This window comes from Pipra filicauda, unplaced genomic scaffold (genome assembly GCF_003945595.2).
Source record: "Pipra filicauda isolate LSUMZ 115617 unplaced genomic scaffold, ASM394559v2 scaffold5_size6683894_pilon, whole genome shotgun sequence".
Classification (NCBI taxonomy): domain Eukaryota; kingdom Metazoa; phylum Chordata; class Aves; order Passeriformes; family Pipridae; genus Pipra; species Pipra filicauda.
In genome coordinates, this window is record NW_024104754.1 from 1,252,412 (window position 1) to 1,275,113 (window position 22,702).

A 22,702-nucleotide genomic window follows, 5' to 3' on the forward strand; every position below is an offset into this window, starting at 1 on the left:
CTGGAGAAAATTAATCTTTCTCTTATGATTGGCAGTATCAGCTCGGTCTGACATCTGATTAACCTGCTGCTAATGCATGCTCAAACCTGAGTATTGCATCAGTTTCTGTTCTACTCTTAGGTGCGTTTTACCATGAGCTGAATGGATAAAGGGAATGTTAGCCACATGGGAAGGAAGGACTACAAGCAGCTGCTCAGGGAGCAGTGACAGAAGCTCTGGTAACAAGCACGTGAGGCAGGAAAAAGGTAGTATAATCTTAAATGAAAGTGAAACTGGAAACCCCCTGGGACTGAGAGCCAGCAGTCAGCACTGCACAGTAAAGCAGTGCGAGGCTTGCAAATGAAGTGTTTGAAAGTCAGGAAGCTGGCAGTAGAGGACCTTCAGGACCTGCTGAAGCAGCTGGAGCCAGCAATCAACCCCGTAGTGCTTCGAGGGTCAATAAATTATTTTTTTTGTTTTTACTTGTTGGGGCTCTGGAGGTGGTGTTTGCCTTAATTACTGTTGTCACTCAGAGGCAAAGAGGGAAGGAATTCGCTGCACACAAGTGTTTCTAGAGCTGTAAAAAGTCATGCTATACTTCTGAAACGGGTCTACTTCTGTCTTCCACACTCTTCCCCACTCCAGTAGCAAGCTCTTACAGTAAGGTACCATTCCTGGAGCTTTCACCTTTCTCTTTCTTTTCATCACCCACTTGGTTACTGTCTCCATGTTCGCAGTCTTTCATAAGAGGGACCATGATCATTGTGGTGTTGTCATGTGTTCCCACAGTTACCCACAGGCTCATTGTACTTTTAAGGAGGGTTGGAGAATAAGTTTAGTGTTTTCCTCTAAAAATTCTGCTCTTTTGTCATGCTTTCTTCTCTATTCTGAATGCAGTCAGTTACAGATACATAATCTGCCTGTCCTAAATTAAATAATTAAGGGTCAGAAAATTAATGGAAAAATTACATAGTTATGTTTCTGTCTGTATATCATTGTGGCAGCACTCCATGCACTACTTGAAGTCACACCAGTGTCATAGTCACAAGAAGTTGCATGAATTGCTGCTGCTGGGACTATTTTTTCTGAGGAATGTCACGAACATAATGCTACTACTAAGAGAAATCTATTATACTCAATTTTTAATAGTTGTCAGGTAACCTATGGTGTAGTTTTCATTCTTTATTTAATCTGATTTTTCTGAGTCTTCACAGTGGTACATCTGGAAAGATGCAGAAAGCTTTGTAGTAGTGTGAAGTTCTAATGGTGAAAATTTCTGTAAATTTTGGATGGTGCAAGTATATAAACCTTATTTGTCTGCCTGAAATATGGAGTCACCTTTCGAAGTAGATTTGAAATGTCTCCTGTACTTTTGTACAGGAAAGGGAAATTATTAGGATTGGTTCAGGAGACATTCAGAATTGAAGGAAAGATCTTTTCTGGTCCTTTACTGAACAGAAGTGAAAAGGCTATATTCCTCCTTATTAAAGTCTTGATGACAAATGAGTATGAATATTTCATTAGCCGGAAGAATACTTTGTTATTGTTCAGACTTAGTCTTATGCTTTCGTGAACTCCAAAGACAACAAATACAAATCAGAATAATTTTATAATTTGCGGCAAAGACTAATTTTGTTAAACAATACATAGTAAATTGCCAGAATTTTGCAGGAGCTGCTTATTTAATAGAAGGAAGAAAATAATTAAATTTGAAAATAGTTTCTGGGAGAGAGGAATTTCAAAAGCAGGCCCTGAAACCAGGTTCTGCTTTTCAGTGTGGGGTTTTGTGTAATTAAATATTGGTTGTCTTAGTAATTACTAAACTGAGAACAGGATGTCCTTATGGCCTCAAATGCTTGTTTATTCTCTGTGAAGAAAGAAAAGAAAAAAGAAAATACAAAAAGGAGTTTGCTTACCTTACAAGTTCCACACCACATTGCTTTTGATTTCAATGTACATTTTCTATATAAACAGTATCTAATGTAAGATATAGACTTTATAGTTTAGTCTAAGAGTCTGTGAACCCCGACAGTTATTACCAGGCAATACTGTAGCATACAAACCTTCAATTGTCTTCCTTTAAGAAGGTGAAAATAGTGACCATGAGAAAAATTTATCTGGCTCATGTGTTAATAAGGCTGTTTGATCTCACTGCTTTTGTGTCTTGATATGCGCTCAGGGGTCTGTAGATCTGTAGATCTCACTACTCTTTGGTTTGAAAAATGTACAAGTTTTTGCATGATCTGAGGGAGGCTGGCCAAAAAAAGGCTTGGGTAAAGTACCAGTAGGGACTGCAGCGAGGACTGGGCTTCCCTGTGAGGGCAGGTGAGCCGGGAGCCACAGTGCCAGCGAGGCAGCAAGGCCAGTGGCCACACTGAGTGTGGGGCATCTGGCAGGACACTAGCCAGGCAGGGGGGCAGGCCCAGGGATGGCAGCCAGAGTTGGCTGACGGTCCAATGACTGCCAGGTGAGTCTGTAGCAAGAAGGCAGACTCAAGATCTGTTGAGGAGATCAAGTCTATGCCCTGATAATTACATTGCAAAATCATGTAATCCACTGTGGTGTGTGTGCTGGGCATTATTCTGGGCAGGTTGTTGCAGTTGATAAACAGTTTTGCATGCTGATCTTGCTTGAGTCAGAGTTCACATTCCTGTCTGCTGCAGGTCCGTTTTCTCCTAATGTTTTGGATTCCTGAACACGCTCATTATGTCAGAGTACAGCCCACTCAAGACAGGAGTCATTCTGGCGTGGATGACTTCAGTTGCTGACACAATCTAATTGCCTTGTCAAGGATTAATTCTGGATTTTGCAGTACTTTCCTTAAGATCTTTATCGGGGACCTATTTAACTATTAAACTTGCATGATTGTCTTCATCTTTTGACAGCTGCATTCTTAAAGTGTTTTCTTTATACATGTAGTATAAAGAAACCTCTAAAGGGTTTCATTTTTACGTAGAGCCCCATATAGCTTCTGATTTTGTGACATTCCAGTGCACTTCCTGTGCTGTACTTCCTTTCTACATCAGATTTAGCAAATACATCAACTGCTTCAGAAACTGACTGGCATCTGAGAGATTTTTTCTTCCCTTTTCAGTAAAAATCAATCATTGAAAGTACAGAATGAACTGTGGGTTACAACTCCTCATTCTTTCTCCTCCTTTTTTCTTCTTGGAGCCCAGGAAGCCTATGAATACTTTCTGACGTCACTGTAGGTTTGAGGTCCTTGAAAGAGAGAGTTATTGCTTAGAGAACAAGTCCAGCAGAACATGGCTTTCACTAACGTGTCTCTGTAAGATGAGTTGGTTTTTTTCCTCTGGAAGCTAAGATACATGAATTTGCACTTTGAAACCATTCGTTGTACTCTCTGACCTCTCTCTGGATGACCTTCCTCAGCTGTGATGAGAGGAAGCCTTGTGCATAGTCTGTAATGTTATTTCCTAGTGTTTGCAATAGTACCTTTGCTTCCAAACTCATGAGCCTAGTGTTTGCCCTGTGTTCTAGACTGAATTAGGCAAGGGATCTGTAGTCTTACCTTGGCAATGCTTTGTTACAGCATCCTTCAAAAATAAGATTGCGTGCTAAACCAGTATCTAACTGCAGCAATGTTCATTATTGTCACACACAGCTTCTGTTAGAAGGCCCAGTTAAATGAGACATGTCTTGATCCCATTTATGTGTCTGCTTTTAAAGGATGGTTGTTAGCTTACAACATAACAAATTATGAAAAACTAAATGTTAACATTTAGAGAGGATTTTTTTCTGAGGTTTGACCATTTTCCAGCTAATGTTATGCTTCCCAGTAGACTAACAGGTTGTGAAAAGTTGGGCAAAATATGAATAAAAAAGTGTGTTAGAGGGCAGGTGAGACTCTTCACAGGAGCAGTCAGCCTCTCCAGAAGGTGGAAAGCAGTAGTTTGATGGAGAAACAGGTTACTTCCTTCTTAGAGAAATGACTAGTAGTTTGTGTTTTAGGGGTTCAGACAAAGGTGAATTGCTTGAGAGATAGGGATGGATTATGAAGCAAAAATGATTGCCAGAGTAGGATTCCCTTCTGAGGTGTATATGAGCTGAAAAAGAGCTGTGAGTTTATTAGAAAAGAAGACCTTTCAATGCTGATCTGAATCTAGATCGATGTAGACTTGTATTTTTTTTTTTTAAATTCTGTTCTCTTTTGATTTCACAAACCTTGGTAAACTGCATTATTGTGATCTTATTGTGGATGCAGTAAATGAATCCTTTTATTAGCCATTTATGTTGATCTGTTTTAGGTGAGGGATGATATCAATACAGACAACTAACTTGAAGGAATTTGTGCCCATAGTCTCTTGCAATCCATAGATAGTACTGAACTACTTTTAGGCAGCCAGCAGCCCAAAATATTTCTTAGAGGCTCTAAAGATAGTGGAGTTGCACAAGTCAATACACAAGCCAGTAACTCAATGTCTGAGAAGGAGAGATATTTCCATTGCTGAAATGGAAGTCTCTCTGGAATGCTAGTGAGAAGCCCAGGGATTGCAAAGGAGTATGAGTGAAGGATGGTATCACACGTTTTACAAATTGGGAAACCAGAGTTAGAGAAAGGTGAGATAATTTTTCTGAGGTAGGCACAAAAATATTCTGTCTTGATACCTTAGCCTATTCCTATACCATCTTTCAGGATCAGGTTTCTTCCATCTCCTGTTAGTTGCTTCCCATATGGTGGTTGCCTTCACTAATGTAAAAGTTGAACAGACTGAGGTCAGCATGCCTCTGAGATAACATCCCATTTTAGAATTAGTTCAGTTTTCATTAGTGAATTAACTGAACATTTAAATATTTATGACTATCTCAGATGTCTACTACAACAAAAAATAAATAATTCATTATAGAAAATTACCTCTGTACAATTGATACCAGATATAAATCAGATATGGCAATTTCCAAAGAAGCAGTACAATATCTTGTTTTTGTTGGAACACCCTCAAGTGAGTATCTTTTTGAGTCAACCATTGCTCTTCTGAGCTGGGTAACAAACCTTCTGTTGTGTGAGTAGTAGTGATGGGAGAAAGTCTGTTTACAGAAATATGCGTATAGTAAAAGTATATCAACACTTGGGACAATTCAGGGAATCTGTGTACAGTATATAATTTCTGTTTGCTGTTGGGAAGTTTTTTGTGTAAATCTGTCAGACTGCAAGCATCACTTTGTATGGGGTTGTATTTGCCTTATCTGTTATACTTCCATTTTTGGAGATAGGTTGAAATAAACTTTACACCTGCCAAAAGCTAACAAAGAGGAAAAATTTAATTGTGATGAGTGAGTGGCATTAAATAAAGGATTGAATACTCAGCGTGACAAGCCAATTATCAAACTTTAAACTTTAACTGGGAGGCTAGACTTCAGTGGGAAGTTTTGATCACATAGTGTGTTTGAAGAGGAGTGACCTAACAAGGCAGGCCAGAAGATTAAAGGAGAGGGATTCGTATCAGCCATTTTGAAAGAAAATCAGCATCTGTTTTCACAAAAAGGATGCATTCTCCAGAGATCAGGAGGAGTGACTTAGAAAAGAAGAGGAAATGTGTTTCAGGGTAAATGGCACAAGCTTGAAAGAAGAGACGGGGGGACTTCTGGTTATAGTCAGTTAGAAGGTGAAAGTGTTTGAGATGTCAGGAAGCTGAGACAATGAAGTCAAAACAAGAGGTCTGTTGGTTTGACTGTTTATTTATGTTCCTTGTAATAGGTGAAGTAAAGGGGTTTTCAGAAACCCTGTTAAGTCTGTGCATATATCTATTTCACCTCATACATATCTTTAAAAATGGCCTTGTGGAGTTGAGAGCATTTCAAGGCACTGGAGAACAGGCTGTCAGCAAACCTCTGTGTCTGGCTGAGCTAGTCCACAAAGTCACATGTCTGACAAGAGAAACTGAAATGCATGTTCTCTGAGCTTCCAGGGACACTTACAGACAGCAAACCAGGGGGCTACCTCTGCACTGTTATCTTGGGACAGCTCATGAGGCTTCTGTGAGGGCTCTTGCAATGGAACAGTGCTGTAATGTTTAGAGTTGTAGCTTGGGATGTCTGTGTAGGAGACACATTTCAATGCAGGATATTACTGTTGAAAGGTACTAGTTTGTCCAGTTTGTAAACAGAGAACCTAAAGCCTATATAAAATATGATTTCTGCAGTACAGGAAGTGAATTATAGTCAACTGTCCCTTGAGTTCTCCAAACTCCTAGGATTGTATTCGAAATGCAGACTCTATTTATAATGCTATCAAGTAAAAGGAGCATCCTAATTACACCACATCACTCATACCATATAAAAATAGCTTTCTTGAGTGGATAATGCCAGTTTCTGTTTTGCTCATCGTACTTTTATTCTGCTTCAGACTTCGCTCTTTTAGCAGGTACTCTCTGTTTAAACAGAGTTAGGATCTTGGGCTATTTGCAGAGGGTATCCTTACTGAAGAGAAATGACCCGTTGCCCTATGATGATAGAACATAATGGCTGAAGGTACAGCGTTGTTAAAAATGTGATGCAAACGTAGCACAGTAGATCGTGTTTCATATTGCCTGTACAATCCGATTTACTTTACCTTAGCTGATATCTCAGTGCTGCTTGTGGTGACATACAACTATATTATCTATTCTCTCTTTCTGTTTTTTCAAGTGGTATCACAAAATGTTTCCTCTTTCAGATTTTGAAAGCCCACAGTATTGAACACAGAGCTGTTCCATAAACTGAATAATATGTATAAAAGAAAACTAAATAGTTGCTAATGAACTGCTGAAGGCTGGTTGTTCTAGGTCACAGTAACTCTACTCAGTGCATGATACAGCATTCTTACTTGTCATATTTTCTCTTTGTGAATTAAGTTCAGGCATTCTCTTAAGTTTCTTCAGGACTGCAGCAGCCCAAAAGTTAATCTGGGGAAAAAGGCCAGTTTGGTACTTTATTCTGTGTTTAAATTCTATTGTGAAAGTTCATGGGCAATTTTGTTGTTGTTATTAAATTGTTCTCTCTTCAAGATCAGGGCTCTTGGAGGTGTTAACCTCCTTCAGTCCCCTGAATCAGTAGGAGTTGCAATTGATTAGTGCTTCTCAGTGTGAAATATCTGGCAGGAGCCAGCTTTGACAATTTCTGCTCTTGTCCATATTGGCATCTACTTTTCTCCTGGGGTGCTAGTACCTTTTCACTTAATAGGATAGCTGAGTATTTTGGTGATGTGTTTTTGTAATAGTAGACATCAGGCCTAAATGTCAGTTGTGTAGACTTTCAGGCATCTTCCCTTGTGTGACAAAGACAAATCAGATCTTTCTTATTGAAGACCGTATATCAGAATGTGTAGTAAAGTGGACCAAGGTCTAAATTAGCCTTCGAAATTAGCCACACTTTTTACGGAGAGAATCAGAGTGCTGCAGCAATATTGTTTGCTATTCAAGTCACAATATACAAATGCATAAGCCAATAAGATAAGAAAAGGTCCATCAGTGGTTATATCAGTTTGCTAACACATTGATCTTTCTGCTTTCCTTAAATATTAACAAATGGTAAGATCTGTTTGGGGTTCAGATCAGCAAAAAAACAAAGTTGGTTTTGTTACTCCCTGTATGTTAAGGGGTTATTAGATAACATACACAGGTATAACAGCTCTGAGCAGCTTCTGTATATATCATTATCTGTCTTTTCTACCAGTGTGTACCCCCAAAACCCTAACTGATTTTCAAGTCCAGTAATTCACTATGAGCAGCAGTGGATATTGGCATTGTCCTGCAACCCTTTGTCAGTCTTTTTTGGCTGGGAAGATGTCAAGCCAATTGCTCGTGGATTTGCCTTGGTCTTTGTTACAGAGCTTAACTTAGATGGCTATAGGCCCAGATAGCGTAACCCAAATAATACATTTATAATTTATTAAACTTAATTCTTTAAAGGTTCTTTTGATAACTGCTCCATGAAGATAGCTACCGAAGGAAGTTTAAAATTAATGGATTCTATCTCATATGCCTATTATTATTTTTGAAGCCTGTTAGAGGAGAGAAATTATGCAAATTGGTGTCACGCTAGGCTACTGCACACATGCTGGTAATGCATAACAACTAGCTCACTGATGAAAATGCTTCATCTTAAGCAAGAGTCATTGTCGGTGCCAAGAGATATTCTTTGTACCATGATTAACAGTTTATTATTATTTTTCTTATGGATAAAAGAGAGTATATCTTCTTATTAAAAATCCTCATTAGAATAAAACTGCTGTAAAAGTAATACTGGAGAACTATGGTGATGAATTATGATTGATTGCATTATACAATTAAGGTATATTGTGAAACAATAGGAAGATCCCTTCAAAATATTAAGCAGTTGTTGCTCGCTCTCTGTGAATGACGAAGTAACTTTAATTCTTCTGCTTGTAAAAGACTTGATAAATAGATCAAGCTCAGCATCAATTAGTGTCACAATGATCTTTAGTATTAATGAAGTGAAGCTGCTGGGATTGAACCAGTTTATTTGTACCTCCATGACAGCATTTTAAGCTAACACACACTGCGTTGTCTATCTAGTGCTGGGCATGGGAACCAGTAGGCAGAACACAGTTCTGTGCAGCACTGGGTGATACAAGCTGTCCCTGGGAGGGAGCTGTCTCAGTCCTGAGGAATTTGGATATCCTTAGCAGGACATAAATCCAATATAAGATAAGCTGGTTTCAGAAAATAGGTCACTAATGGAAGTTCACAGTTTTTTTCTTCCCAAGTTTATCCTATGCCTGTCTTAGATTTCTTTGTCCTCATCTGTACGCAAAGCATATCAGGCTTTCTGATTAAACTGCAGTGAAGAGCCTGGATTTGGTCTAAAAGTCATTGGTCTGTTACAGCCCTTCATCCTTACATTTTAACACTAACACTTGTGTTTTGTTTGCCCTGTTAAATTGATGCCAAAGGAGGCAGAGAAAACCTTCTCAGGTATTGATTTTTCACACATGGGGACTGTAGCTGGTAGTCACCTGATTTGCCACCTGCAGTTTATAACTGAATGGGCTCATGGGATTATAAGCTTCATTTTAGTGCTGAGTTCACAGCCCGAGGTGAAATGGATGTGTTAGCTGTTAATCATTTGTGACTGCTTTAGTGTATTTTGCTTGTTGGAATTCTATTTAAATGGCTAATGCAAATAGCATTTATGCAATAGGAATGCCACTGATAAGAACTTATTGTTTGAGTTGTTCTTCTGAACAGTCTTTCAGATATTTGGATTTGGTCTTGGAAAATAATTTCTGAATAATAATTTTTAATTAATTTAATAATTAATCTTGGTAGCTGACTAGGTAGATAATTTTATTTGACATTTGGTCCTTGGAGTTGTAGATATGGAACTCATTAATTGGCAATCAGATCAACGAAATATATCATAGCTTCTTGTGAATGATCAGGGGCTTTATTTTCCGTGGTACTCAAAATTTCAATAGAAGTTTCTGTTGATTTCTGTGTTAGTAGCAAGGTACTCTTTGCTTCACAGGATAAGCAACTCTCAAAAATACTATGTGCAGGAAGTGGATTTTTGCAATGATTTGATTCTCAGCAAAGCATTAATTCTTTCATCACTGAATATAATTTTCCGTGTTAGTACCAGTTAGTTTCTTAAATATGTAGTACCTAACAGAAAACCTTGAAAATGTCATTTTCCATTAATAATACATTTTGCCAATTTTTTGAAAACAAAAGAAAAATCTATTTTTTGCATATAAGTGAGAAGTGCAGGTTTTCTGTACTAATCATCTCTGTGAACTACACAATCTGCATATGCTGTGACCATTTTCTTGCTTAAATTTCAGTGTCAGCAGTGATGTTAGGATATTTATGTTGAACCTCAGTAAAACACTCTTGAAGTTCCGTGAGAAAATCCTTTCTCACAGAAGATTGCATCCACCTTTGACAGAGAAGTAGAAATCCCTGAAATAAATAAGTTCCTACAGTTTTCATAAAAATCTTTGTCAGGCTATAGGAATGAACCATAATATTGCTGCTGAGGTGGAATACAGTTTGAACTTTGTCCTTGATACATTCTGCTTTGGTCGTTCAAACCATGTGCTAACAGTGCCAGCTACAGCAAATATTGTCTTTTGGGGATATCAGAGAAAAGAAAGAATGAAAGTTATTATGATGATATCTTGGGTAAAAGATGCAGATTTATCAAATTCATTAGTTTAACTGCTCATGAAACAAGTTGCTTTTTGGCTTTCTTAGTTTTGTGAATTACTGTTTACAAATCTTTTCATTCTAGCTAGGTTGCAGCTTTTGTGCATATTCAATTAGAGAAATTCAACTATGGTAAACCAGAATAAAGCATGTTATATCTATGAAATCCTATGAAAATGAGAGGGATTGAATGATTCTAACAGAAAGAAATTTGATTGCTAATATAATACAACTGACATTGAGGAGGGTTAGATAGAGTAATCAAAGCACCAAGAAACTTTCTGAAGTATTAGTGAATATTTATATTAAAAAAGATGGAGTGACTTGAGTTCAACGTCATTTTCAAACCCTCCTACTGTAGAAAGCCCCAGTGGTTGCTTGTTCTGTTCTTGATTGTGCTGTAGATTGAGTCAGTGTTAAGTGTTTAAGTGCATGACCCCATCTGTGCACGTTAAGCAGATCTCTTTAAGGCTAATACTACACTGCTTACAAGTACCATTCAACTAGAAAATGGCTTGAGGTGAAGCAAACTGGTATGACTCTTGTATTCGCGTGCAGAAGACATGGAGCCATGGGTCTCTGGTAAGAGGGAAGCAACTGCAGAATTAATTTCTGGGAAGCAAAAAAACTCTGATTTTTGAGGGAGATGCAGTTATGAAGGACCAAGATGCCAGTAATGTTACTTGGACCCCATGAAAGATGGAAGTTCATGGAGTGTTATTGCACTTACTTGTGAGTCGCAGGATGAGGTGCTAAATTGTTCTGGAGTAAATTAACTTCTTTGACTCAATAATAGAGTCAGCAGTGCCTCCTGATCTGACACAGGCCTGCAGGAAAGACTGAAAATGCATACCCAGTTAGATTTCAGGGGAGCTGGTCAGAGGCCAAGCTGAACTTTATCTTTGGTAATGCTCCTCCTAGATCTGTTTGTTTATAAGCTAGCTGATCAGAACACCCCCTCCAGTAGTCATCTTTTCCTATTTGATTTATATGAACAATGCAAAAATGATCAAACGTTATCGGACAAAGGTTAATATTGTACTCATAAATATAAGGGTGCAATAAGAGTTTATTTATAAAGATTTGTAATGCAGCACATTATGATGCAATGAATCAAAATAAAAACACACACTGGATTGTCTGGACCAGGCACATACATCTTTCCTACCGTACATTTTCTGGGATATTAATGGAGAGTTTTCTGGTTTAGATTCAAACATTTGATCCAGGAATTTGAGTTAAGATTATAATCTTACAAGTGCCTTTGGTTCAGAGCTGGTTTAGGAATGGTGGTGTGAAATTTTCAGCATTTGGCTAGAGTGTTCGAAAATCAAGTTGTTTGTTCTCTTTATTTCTAGAGAAATAGGTGATATTTAGATTTCTCTGCCATGATGTCAGTAGCTGGTTTTGTGGTCAGTTTATTATGGTTGATCCTAGGTTTGGGGTTGTGATTCATGCTGTGATGAACTGGAAGCACAAATAAGACAAAGGAGCAAATATTCACAATGCTTTCATCAGAGCAAGCATCCAAACACAATCCATTGCCACTGGTTATAACTCTATTCTGGCTCTGTGGCTGATACTGCAAGTCTAAAAGCTTAGATTATCTAGTCCATCCATACAAAGGAAGAAAACGAAAAGGAAATAACGAAGATACTCCTGAATTTAAAGGACTTCATGTAGTCAAAGAGAGTGTATGTAAGCACAATTATTAAAAAGTTTGGAAAGTTGGAGTAAGTGGAAAGGCAGAACATGTTTCCCACTTATATTCTTTCCAGTTCTATTCCTCATTGTCCTGTTTTTTCCTTTATGTTGGCCTAGTGAAAAGATGTGATCAGTTAAAGTATGGGGGCTTTTTTGTTTGTAAGTTGTATAGCATCAATAATGGCTTTTGAATGTACTGTTATCCTTCTCCTTCATCTTCTTCCATCAGTGACCTTTATCCCGAAAAGAACTATGTGCAGCACATTCTGCAGTCTCTCTTCCTGAGACCGATTGAGAACAATTATGGGATGGTGTGTTGATAGATTTTTTTGTATGCTTCATTTCAAAATATTGACATCCTCTTTGTTTTAACCTAGCCAGTAAGAAACAACAGGAGGAGACTAGCAGAGGAAGCTGTTCTGACTATCGATCTTGTGCCTTTTGTTGGTTCATTAATTCCTCTAACAATTGTTTCTGAGGTAGCTGTCTGTGTGTGACCATTTCTAGCCAGCAGAATAGGGACTGTCATAGGTGGGTGAAGCCTAAGCTGATATTGTCAACTTTACTTTCTGAATTCTTCTATCTGTGAGTTATTTAATTTAGTGTGGGACCAATATTGAGTTCCCTACAAATTGTGAAATACTTTACTTTTGAATTTGGCAGTCTCTTCTTCCACAGTATTTGTAGATGCCAGAAGTGTATAAGCCAGCTGTTTCACAAGAGAGACAAGAGGGGTTAGACAAATGGAACATTGCAAAAACTATCCCTCTGCAGTTATTTGTATGGAAACTATATGTTCAATTTTATTTCACTAGAATTGTTTGGTATTGCTATTTGTCCCTGCCAGCTGTATTAGAATTCAAAACTCTCTAGTACTGTGTGTCGTGACTGTTAGAAGCACCAAGCTGGAGCGAGGCTCATACTAATTTTCAAACCTCTGTCTTACTGTAAGCTAGAAGAGGGTGTGTGTTGGAATGCAGAAAGAAATCACTGTTGGGTAGGAGTTGAGCGAGGCAGTACAAAAAAGCAAAAGGACAGTATCTACTATTATCTTCACTACGCCCCAGTGCAGAGCAGAGCGGGACAATCCCCTCCCTCATCCAGCTGGCGATGCTTTGCCTGATGCCCCCCAGGACACAGTTGGCCCTCCTGGCTGCCAGGGCACTGCTGACTCATATTCAACTTGCCATCGACCAGGACCCCCAGGTCCCTTTCTGTGGCACTGCTTTCCAGCATCTCATTCCCCAGTCTGTAGGCATATGGGGTTGTTGCAAGAGTGGTTGTGTTCATACATAACTTTTCACTGTATAAATAAAAAGTAAATGGCAACCCGTGTTAAAACAGGGGCATTTTATTTTCTGAAGCTCTGCAAATTGGGAAATAGAAAAAGAGAAGCACAAACTCACCTTATAACTTCAACTTTTTCCTATAATGTTTACATTTCGTGTTTGTTTTTTTCCTTTTTAATCCAGATTTTAGATTATTGAAGATAATACCAGATACTGTCCTTTTGCTTTTTTGTACTGTAAAATATTCACATTTATCATAGGAATGCGATAATGTCATAAGGGCTAAGGGTACTTTCACTGATGACATACGTAGAGCCTTATTTAGATATGTATTACTTGAGTCCAACAAGAGGCTGTTTTAGTTTAAACAGAAGAGGTTTATGGTATGTATTTTGCAAATCTGATTCCATGTAATGCATAAACATGCTACATGTAAATGCTGCCATGTTATCAAAATGCACACTAAAATTTTTCTTCTGTCCTCTGTCATGACTCGTATCTGTAAAAATTATGCATTAGATTTTATTTTGTCAACAGTGTCTTCTAGTATAAAGAAATGCTAATGTGTTTTGAAAAATTGGATGTACCATTTACATATTATTCAGAACAAGAGCAGGCAATGTTTGTCCAGATTGTCCAGAAAATGATGCATGGCACTCTTTGTACAGATGTAATATTGTGTGTCCCTTCAAGCAACTGTTGAGGATAAATAAGGTTTTCCTTAAAACAAAACAATCTGTATGATAGGGTAGTTGTTACAGTGACAGAGAAATAAATATCAGTCTGTCCTTTCTTTTCTTTGTAAGGTTGCATCAAAGCTATTTCCAGTTTATTCTTCCCTGTTTCTTTGCACATGAACATCTGTAATGATTCTCCTAAAGCATTAAAACCACACCTTCAATATGTTATTGTGTTGGGTTTTTTTTTTCATGAGATGCAACTGTTCCCATGTTTGTATTCACCACCACCCTCACCCTGCAAGCAAAACTTGCTCTTAAGTTTGGCTTATCAGGAGCTCCATATCTGTGGCTGCTGTTCTCAGTGCATGTAGTACAGTCTGTTCACTGATTTCAGAGAAGTCTTTCACCTGACCTGCTTCTCTGTTGAGGTACTAAGTGTATGTGTTCAGAATACCGTTCTTGATTTGTGGCATGCTGTATTGATCCAAATACTGAGAAACTGTCCTAATAACTTACATTTTTGACCCACGACAGATAAATGACATTCACTCTTGCTTTTTTTCTTTCCCTCCCCTTATTTTTTCTTCTATTTTTTGCCTTTTTATTTTTGTGAAGAGACCAAAGCAATTTGATGCATTATTTGGCACCAGCTTCAGTGCAAATACAGTTTTACCAAGGAGGAAGATAGAGGTTTTCTCTTAAATGTGCCTCCCATTGTTTTATATGAGAGATTATACTACTTCTAACCTGACTTTGGTAATAGCCGTGTTTTGTGCCTGCTATAGATAAAATACTTTGAGGACATGTAATCATTTTTCTTCTGTAAAGGAACAAAGCATGCAAGTGAGTTTATACACGTGCTTCCATTCTGAATATTGTTATACAGACCTGCACTGCATATAGATTTGCTCATAGGTTGTTTTCTTCTCTATCATGAATAGAAAGCACAATTATTTCTTTAATTAGATTGAAGCGCTGCTGCTTGAATCCCTATTAATTTGTCGGCTTCCGCAACCAGGCTCACATTTCTTTCTGACTAAATTTCTTATGCCGGATAGTTGTCACTGGTGCTAGAAATGATGAAGAGGTAAGACAGCAGGGTTTTAAAATTATTTCAGGCAGATTTTCACATATCAGAGATGCTTGGAAAGAAGTGGCTCAAGCCTTAAAGTTCAAGTGTATGTTGATGTGCTAGTTCATCCATCTCCAAAAATCAGGAGCTTTTGCGATCAATGAGTTGTTGTGTTCAATTGCTTTGTCAAGATTGCATTCTTATTTTCCTCCTGGGTCTTAGACTTTACATCTCCTAGTTAAGCATACAGATGGCTGGTCTACCTACTGACAGCCACTAAATGGGCAAATAATTTTTTTTCTGAGAGAACCATTAACCACTGAGCTTCCCTAATAATGATTATTAATAATGAAAGTTAAGTTAATCCCATCTTAAACTTCATCTTTCCTTTCTCTAATTTCAGTTCAGGGACGAGATCTACGTTCTCACTACTTGAAATCCTAAATTGGTATTGTTATTTTCCTAATCACCAGAACTTGCCATCTATGTAATTCCAAGGTGGGAAGGAGCTCTTTGCATAGGCTGCAGTGGTCCCTTTGCTTCAGGATCTGCTCAGGAGTGTTTGGGGAAACAAGTCCCCTGACCTGGAGATCTCCTGGACTTGGAGATGCAGTCAGCCAGGGTAGTAGACCATAACACACTGTGACTGACATACAGAGACAAATGCAATTGTTGAGAAACATCTCCAGGGTGGATGTCACCCCAGTGGTGTACCTGTTCCCTATTTTTAAGTCGGTTTGTATTTTTTTATACAGCCAGCCCAGTCTTAAATTTATTAAAGTAGTTATATGTACTCCTGTTGTAGATAAGTCAGATATAGTGAAGCGTTATACCTACTGAAGACCTGTCTGACAATCTCCAGGGAGCATTACACAAATATATGTAAAAACCATGACATGGCTTTTCAAAGCACAAGAAATAAGACCTCATTTCATAAGCTGTGCTACTCCAATTGTGTAAAATGCCCATTAAAGAGTGTGCAGTAGAGGGAGGCGTTGGATTTTGTCAGAACTTGTTAAAATTTGTTTAGAATGGTGCAGTGTGTGGGGCAATGTTTGAAGCAAATAATACATACAATAAAGTAAGGAAAGAGAAGTGGTCCCCAGAGTTTTGTTTCCATTCTTTTCATTGAGTGATCTTACCTTTCTGTCTGGTTTTCATTTATGATTCTATCTGCATTTCTTCTCAAATTTGGACAACATCTGATTTCTTTATCATAAGATGCCGTCTTTAGTACAGAGTTACTTAGGACTTTCCAATCTATGTACGTCTGCTTTGTTTTCCAGGAAGCCATTGTATGGATTATTTCAATATAATTCCAGTATGATTGGACTAGAATCGTTAGCCGATCCCTCAGATACCTGGGAAATCATAGAGACTATTGGGAAAGGCACTTATGGTAAAGTCTATAAGGTTGCCAATAAGAAAGATGGAAGCCTGGCAGCAGTAAAGATTCTGGATCCTGTCAGTGTAAGTAAAAAATATTAAACTGTAACTTCAAGGTTAATTGAAAAGAATTGTAAACCAGAGTTGAAATGTAAATCAAATGTGTAAGATTTTGAAACATCCAGAAGGGAACAATTTTGCAGAATGCATGGACAGAGGGAGTGTAGTACCAGAAACTGAAAGATGAGCTTACAATTTCATCATCTTACTTGAGTACATAATTTGCCTGGTTTCTATTTTAGGTCTGTGTAATTCTTTTGGTATAAATTTAGTTATCTGTGCCTGGAGCATGCAAGTGAAGAGAAGGCACAGAGAATTTCTCATAGGGTCTGCTATAGCAGGGAAAATAAAAGATGCTGGTAATGTTCTTGTTTTATTCTGTGTACTCTCTGGAAGAATTACTTTTCCCATAACAGAAGCACTGTGAACTTTAGGATATTTTAGAGTTACCTTTTATAAGTAGTTAATAGTGTGAGACAATAGTTAAGATAAAAAGCGAAGAGCACATCTCAGATCCTCAGAGGTCTGTGCCAGCTTTGGTTTTAGTGGGTATTAAATACCTATCTTCCCTTGAGAACCAAGGCCCTAGTTTTGAATAGAAGATTTACCTGGCAGCTCTTCAGAATGGATCAAACTGGAATTCGATCACAGCAGTTGTGCTAAGATATTTACTAAAAAACGTTATACTTCCGTCATCGATCACTCCTGAAATTCGTTGTGGTTTTCCCTCGTATAAATCTGAAGAAGGCACAAGCTTAAATTTTCTAATAGTCACAGTCTGTGCAGAAACAGGGAAAGTTCCATTGCTTGAGCATTGTTCTGAATTGTGGCCTGTGTGCTGCTATTAAACAGGATCTTGTTGTTGTCACAGAATTCTTCCATTAATAAATAGTTAGTAACCTTTTCTTATTTCATGGGTGGTTGTTTTGTCTCCCTTTCATTGTTTCTGGTGTATGTCTTTCCTCATAAGAATGTATTTGGTTTTACTAATGTCCCCTTTGAGGTTTAGTGAAATTGTTCTCTGTTTAGTCCCATCTGATGACCATAGAAAAAAGAATAAATCAAAGATTCATGTATTTCCATTTAACTCACATGTTAAAAGTATGCATGATTAAAACCAGGTTAAAAATCATACATGTGAAAATTTCTTATTTAGATAACTGAGCAAAGTTAAGTATGATTTTTAATTTTCTTGTTTAAGTATATTATGCACTGAAAAATTCTTGAAGAACAACTGCTTACTTTACACAGGCTTCACTTTTCTGTATGTAAAAAGAGCAAAAATGGCATGATTTGGTGTGCATTAAATTTACAGTTTAGTGTAATTTCAACTGCATTAAAGTAAAACCATTTAGAAGTACAAACTAATTAATAAATGGTTCTTTTTATCCATGAGAGTTTATTCTTGTTTTGTTGAAAGTAACTGTCTTTATATGTTCTATGTGTTTGTTTTTTATGTAGGATGTAGATGAAGAAATTGAAGCTGAATATAATATTTTGCAGTTTCTTCCCAATCATCCTAATGTTGTTAGATTTTATGGCATGTTTTACAAAGCAGATCAATATGTGGGAGGACAGCTCTGGCTAGTACTTGAGGTAAAAACATTTTGATTATATTACATCTTAGCTAGAAAATGTGGTTGGGTTTTTGTTTGTTGTTGCTAAAGAGTCACAGGCTTTCATGATTCTCAGTTTGGGGCCTTTAAGGACTGTTGATAGATGATGTGTGGTAGCCTACTGTTGAAAATCACATCCATTTAAAAGTTTGTTCAATAGGGAATGTCCTGACATTTAATTTCTGTTCAAGTTGCTACATTCTGCCTCCAAAATAAGCAACTCCTTTTTTTTCTTGTTGGAGGAAACATTAGATAAGACATTTCTCTAAACTTTTGGAAAGCTCAAGCACTTGAGAGGAATGCAAAAGATGATGAAGTAGTAACATGAAAGGCAGTTAACAAATAAGCTGCCTACTGAAGAAGTGAACAGTGAAAGTGTAGAGGGAAAGTCTGTTTTATGGTAATTTAAAACTAGAGGCTGGTTGTTGTTGAAAACGTAGCTACAGAAATGCCTTCTATTAACTCTTGTTCAGCAGCAATCAGTATTCTTACAATGTCAAATGTACTTTGGTGGTCTTGTTTCCAGTTAAGTGACTGCCAAAGGTTGTTGCAAGATGAGGATTTCTTCTGTATGCTTTCTAGGCTTCATTGATACAGAACTCTGCACAGACAGTTACTGCTCTCATGGGCAGTAACGGACCATTCAGACCTTTCTCTCTGTCATAACCAGACTGGTAAAAGTTAGGATTCACTTTTTAAGTATTGATTGTTTTAGAAATGCCACTCCCTGTTCTTGAATGATGACCGGAATCAGAATAGGGAATCTTTATTTCCATTTTAAGTTAATCCCAACAATACATCTAACTTCTGTGTACTGGAGAAACATGTAACTTGAATGAAAAATTTTAGATTGTTTCATCTTAAGTTTCAGTAACTATTAAAAAAGAATGTTAGTGGTTTTGTTTTGGTGTTGTTTTTCATTGTATGCATGCTGGCATCGTGTTGAATTTGGGCTTGGTTTCTGGTGTGTTTTCTCTCTAAGTACAAGTGTATTGTTTCTAAAAGATCCATCAAGTGCCATATAACAAAATTTTGTAAAACAAAATCTAGACATACTCTATGTAACAAAATTGACTGTAGAATGTGAGCAGGTCAGTATGTTTGTACAGACTCTATCAGTTAAGTAGGTACATTTCAGGTGGTTCTTGGCGCATATTATCCAAAGTTTTGAAGAAATTTGACACTATCAGTGTCAAACACTAAATGTGTTTTCCTTATACGGACAAATTTACCAGACAAGGCAAACTACTTTTTGCCTTGGAATTTACGTGCAAATTTATGTATGCATAGCAGTTACTTGTTATATTATGAATTAATGACACATTTTCAGTAAAAGGGAATATACAAAGTATTCAGACTTTGATCCCCGAGTCTTTGATGAAATACATTCATTTGATGTGTGACTTCCAAAATTTGTAATAAAAAGGTAGATTTTTTTTCCTTTAGGCACAGTTTTGCCATGTTTACTCACTACAAGCAGGACCTTACTTTGATAAATGCCTATGATGAGGAAGGGTAGCAAAAATGGACACCGTAAGTATTTTTATGATGATGCAAGTCTTGGACAACTCACTAAGCAAACTTCCCTACTTTTCCATTTAAATGTGCATCACTCCACCTTTTAAAGTATTGCCATTAAGTATGAAGTGATAATGAAGTTTTCAAATTAATTTTGTCCAAGATTTTTGCTGTCAAGAATAGTGTCACTGACAGCTGCAGGAGTGTTTGTGGGATATATTTATTTTCAGAGTCAGTCATTCATTTAACATATGGTACCAAACAGCTGTCAGTCTGTATTACTTTTCAGTCAGAACCAGCTTGGGGTTTTTTTGAAGTACTTTTATATATTTTATTTTCAGGCTAGAGATAAGTTTCATACAGCCCGTCTCAACAGAATAGTTAGCGCAATTAAAGCAATAAATAAAAATCTTTGACATAATGGCTTGTCAGCGAGTGTTTAAGCATGGAAAGAAAAACATGCACTTCCATGTAAATACATATGATGATTGATACTGAGCTGAATGCTCCCACCTAATTTATTAAAATAAAAAAATAAATTCGCTAATGAATTCTACTAATGAATTAAAAAGTAAAGTCAGTTTCTACAGAACTTACCAGTGTTTTCAGTGAGGAAATTTTGCTTCAAGAACTTATTTACATAAAGGATGTCTTGTTTATCATGTGATGCAGTCCTTTCCATGAACTAAAACTTTCAGTCTAGTGAAATTTTTTGGATACAAGCGGAAGTTAGTAATAAATTAAGGAAAATATTAACATATCACAGAAATTTGTGATTGAATTGATACACAATTTATAAAAGCTATTTGAAATATGCAAAACTTGAGAGTTTGTGTTTTCATACCAGTCTCCTGATTTACGCTGTAGTATTTTAACTGATAATGTAAAATGACCTTATGTTGAAATTCATGCGATTCTGTATGGCAGAAACGTTGGTAAGGGTGGTGGCTACAAAAACAGGTATAGAAGAGAAAATTCGATGAGAGAAAGGCAGTCACTTTTCCCATCTTTTTTTTTTTTTTGTCGAACAATTGTGAATATTAAGGTAATAAAAGGACATAGAAAGAGGAGAAAGGATAGAGACGAATACCTGCTTAGAACAGCATGGACAGTAAATTATAGTGGGGGTGAGAACATATTTACAGAGATTCTAATTTTGCTTTTTCTTCTCCTCTTTTGTTATATGGCAGCCCATTGGTAGGAAATGCTTGCAAGAACCTGCTTTTCTGGATTAGAATGTTTCTCTTTTGTTGATAGCACATGGCATTAAATCTGAGTATAGAGATATGGCTTTGATGAAGTGAAAGTGTAAAATGACTGGAATTTGTTGCCTCCCAGTTGTCAAGATCATCAGTCTTTTCTGTCTGTCCTTTTCTTTGCACAGGATTTTTTTGAAAAGGCAATGCACATATTGTTGGGAAACAATCAAATAATGTAAATTGGATTTATAAATCCTCTTTTAGCATCAAATTACAGTTCTGTTCGTAATATTTTGATTTTTAGTGATGTTTTATAAACTACGGTTTATAATCTTCAGTTTTCACTTCCCTTCCCCCACCCAGGCTGCTGTGATTTATTAATAACATTGCTAATAAAATGTGTTCTAAGGTGGAGTAACAACATAAATAATTGCAAGGGGAAAATCTAGTTGTCTCCAGACTTGTTGTGCAGCGCAGTTTAGCACAGTAAGTGCTTATAGCCTATTGATGTATAGTATTGAGTAACTGAGAACTTGTTTTTTTTCTGTCCTTACAACTCCTCCCCCCTTCACAGCTGTGCAATGGAGGTTCTGTCACAGAGCTTGTCAAAGGCCTGCTGAAGTGTGGCCGAAGGTTGGATGAAGCTATAATCTCATACATCTTATATGGTGCTCTCTTGGTAAGGATGTTCGTTGGGTTTGTAATGACAGCAGAGGGTGCAATTTACTCATCTCCTACATACATTTTCCATTTATAAAGTATGGTAATGCTGACAATATTATGTGGGCTATTATAGCAGCAGGGGTTGTGTCAAGGCATGTAATGCGGTGCACAGATGCTTCTATAGAGTATGTGCAGATTGTCTTCATTACGTTCACTAATAGTAGGGTAATTGTTTTTAAATAAGGGAGTAAACTTATTTTTGTTACTGCTGGTATACAGGGCCTCCAGCATTTACACAATAACCGGATCATTCATCGTGATGTGAAAGGGAACAACATTCTCCTGACAACAGAAGGTGGAGTCAAGCTCGTTGACTTTGGTAATGACCACTTCCCCTTTGTTTTTCTGATACGTGCAGTTCAGCCAAAGGCATTTGTTTACTTTCCCCTGAGAAGGCAGAATGCCACAGTAAGAGACTTTTTCAGAAGGATACTCAGAATTATTTTGAGAAGGAAAAATGCTGAAGGAAGCTGATTACAGCAAGAATAAAAATTCTAACTAAAAATCAGTAATAGACTTTTAAAAGCTCAAACTTAATTTAATAATTTTAAAAGTTCTGAGGTACCATTTTATTTACAAAGCTCTTTTGCATTTCACAAGGAAGATCAGTTTCAGGGCAGTTGTCCTCCTAATTTAAATTTAGATACTCTATCTTTTGCATATGAAAAGGAAACATACTTTCTGAAATGGTTTTGCTAGCCTTAAGCATATTTTTTCCCTCTGAGCAGAAGGTAAAATAGTCCCTTGGGTCCAAAACCCAACATCCATTTAATTTGTGATTATTGCTGTTAGATTTGAGCACTGCCAGTCTGGAAGCATCATAAGAAACAGGAGGGAGGGAGGAAGGAAGGGAAGGAGGGAAATAGAAACCAATCGGCAATAGAATTTAAGTCATTTCAGTTTTTTTTTTCCCACTTGGAACACACACTTAGAAAAATAAAGAAATGCTTTAATCCCTCAGTTATATGGGAAGGGAATGGCAATTTTATTAAAGGTAACAGATGCAGATTATTTGTAATATGATTTATTAATGAAACCCTATAATACATAAAGTAATTGTCATTGAGAATAGTAGTGTGTGAATAACAGATGTTTGTTTAGCAGTGCATGAAGGTAAAGAAAAATGTTCACAAAAGAGTGGGGGTAAAATGGTGTGCCAAAAGAAATCTACATATACTTTTTATTTTTTAAATCCTAAAATATTTATGTAGTGGAAAGAAAATTTAATATCAATGATGTCATGGTATTATAAATTTAATATAAAAATCTATTGAAGATGCTAAAGTAAGTTGGGAAATAAAAGACTC

At 37.0% G+C, this 22,702-nt stretch overlaps 1 protein-coding gene across 3 annotated transcripts in view; it reads left to right on the forward strand.

Moving 5' to 3' along the window:
• Nucleotides 1-22,702, forward strand: part of MYO3B (myosin IIIB) — a 197,337-nt gene that overhangs the window by 11,173 nt on the left and 163,462 nt on the right. For all 3 annotated transcript variants that reach the window (XM_039387963.1, XM_039387964.1, XM_039387965.1), the window contains 4 exons: nt 16,180-16,363; nt 17,801-17,935; nt 21,247-21,351; nt 21,615-21,714. In XM_039387963.1, coding sequence (XP_039243897.1) covers nt 16,180-16,363; nt 17,801-17,935; nt 21,247-21,351; nt 21,615-21,714 — 524 coding nt within the window. The remainder of the gene's footprint in view (nt 1-16,179; nt 16,364-17,800; nt 17,936-21,246; nt 21,352-21,614; nt 21,715-22,702) is intronic.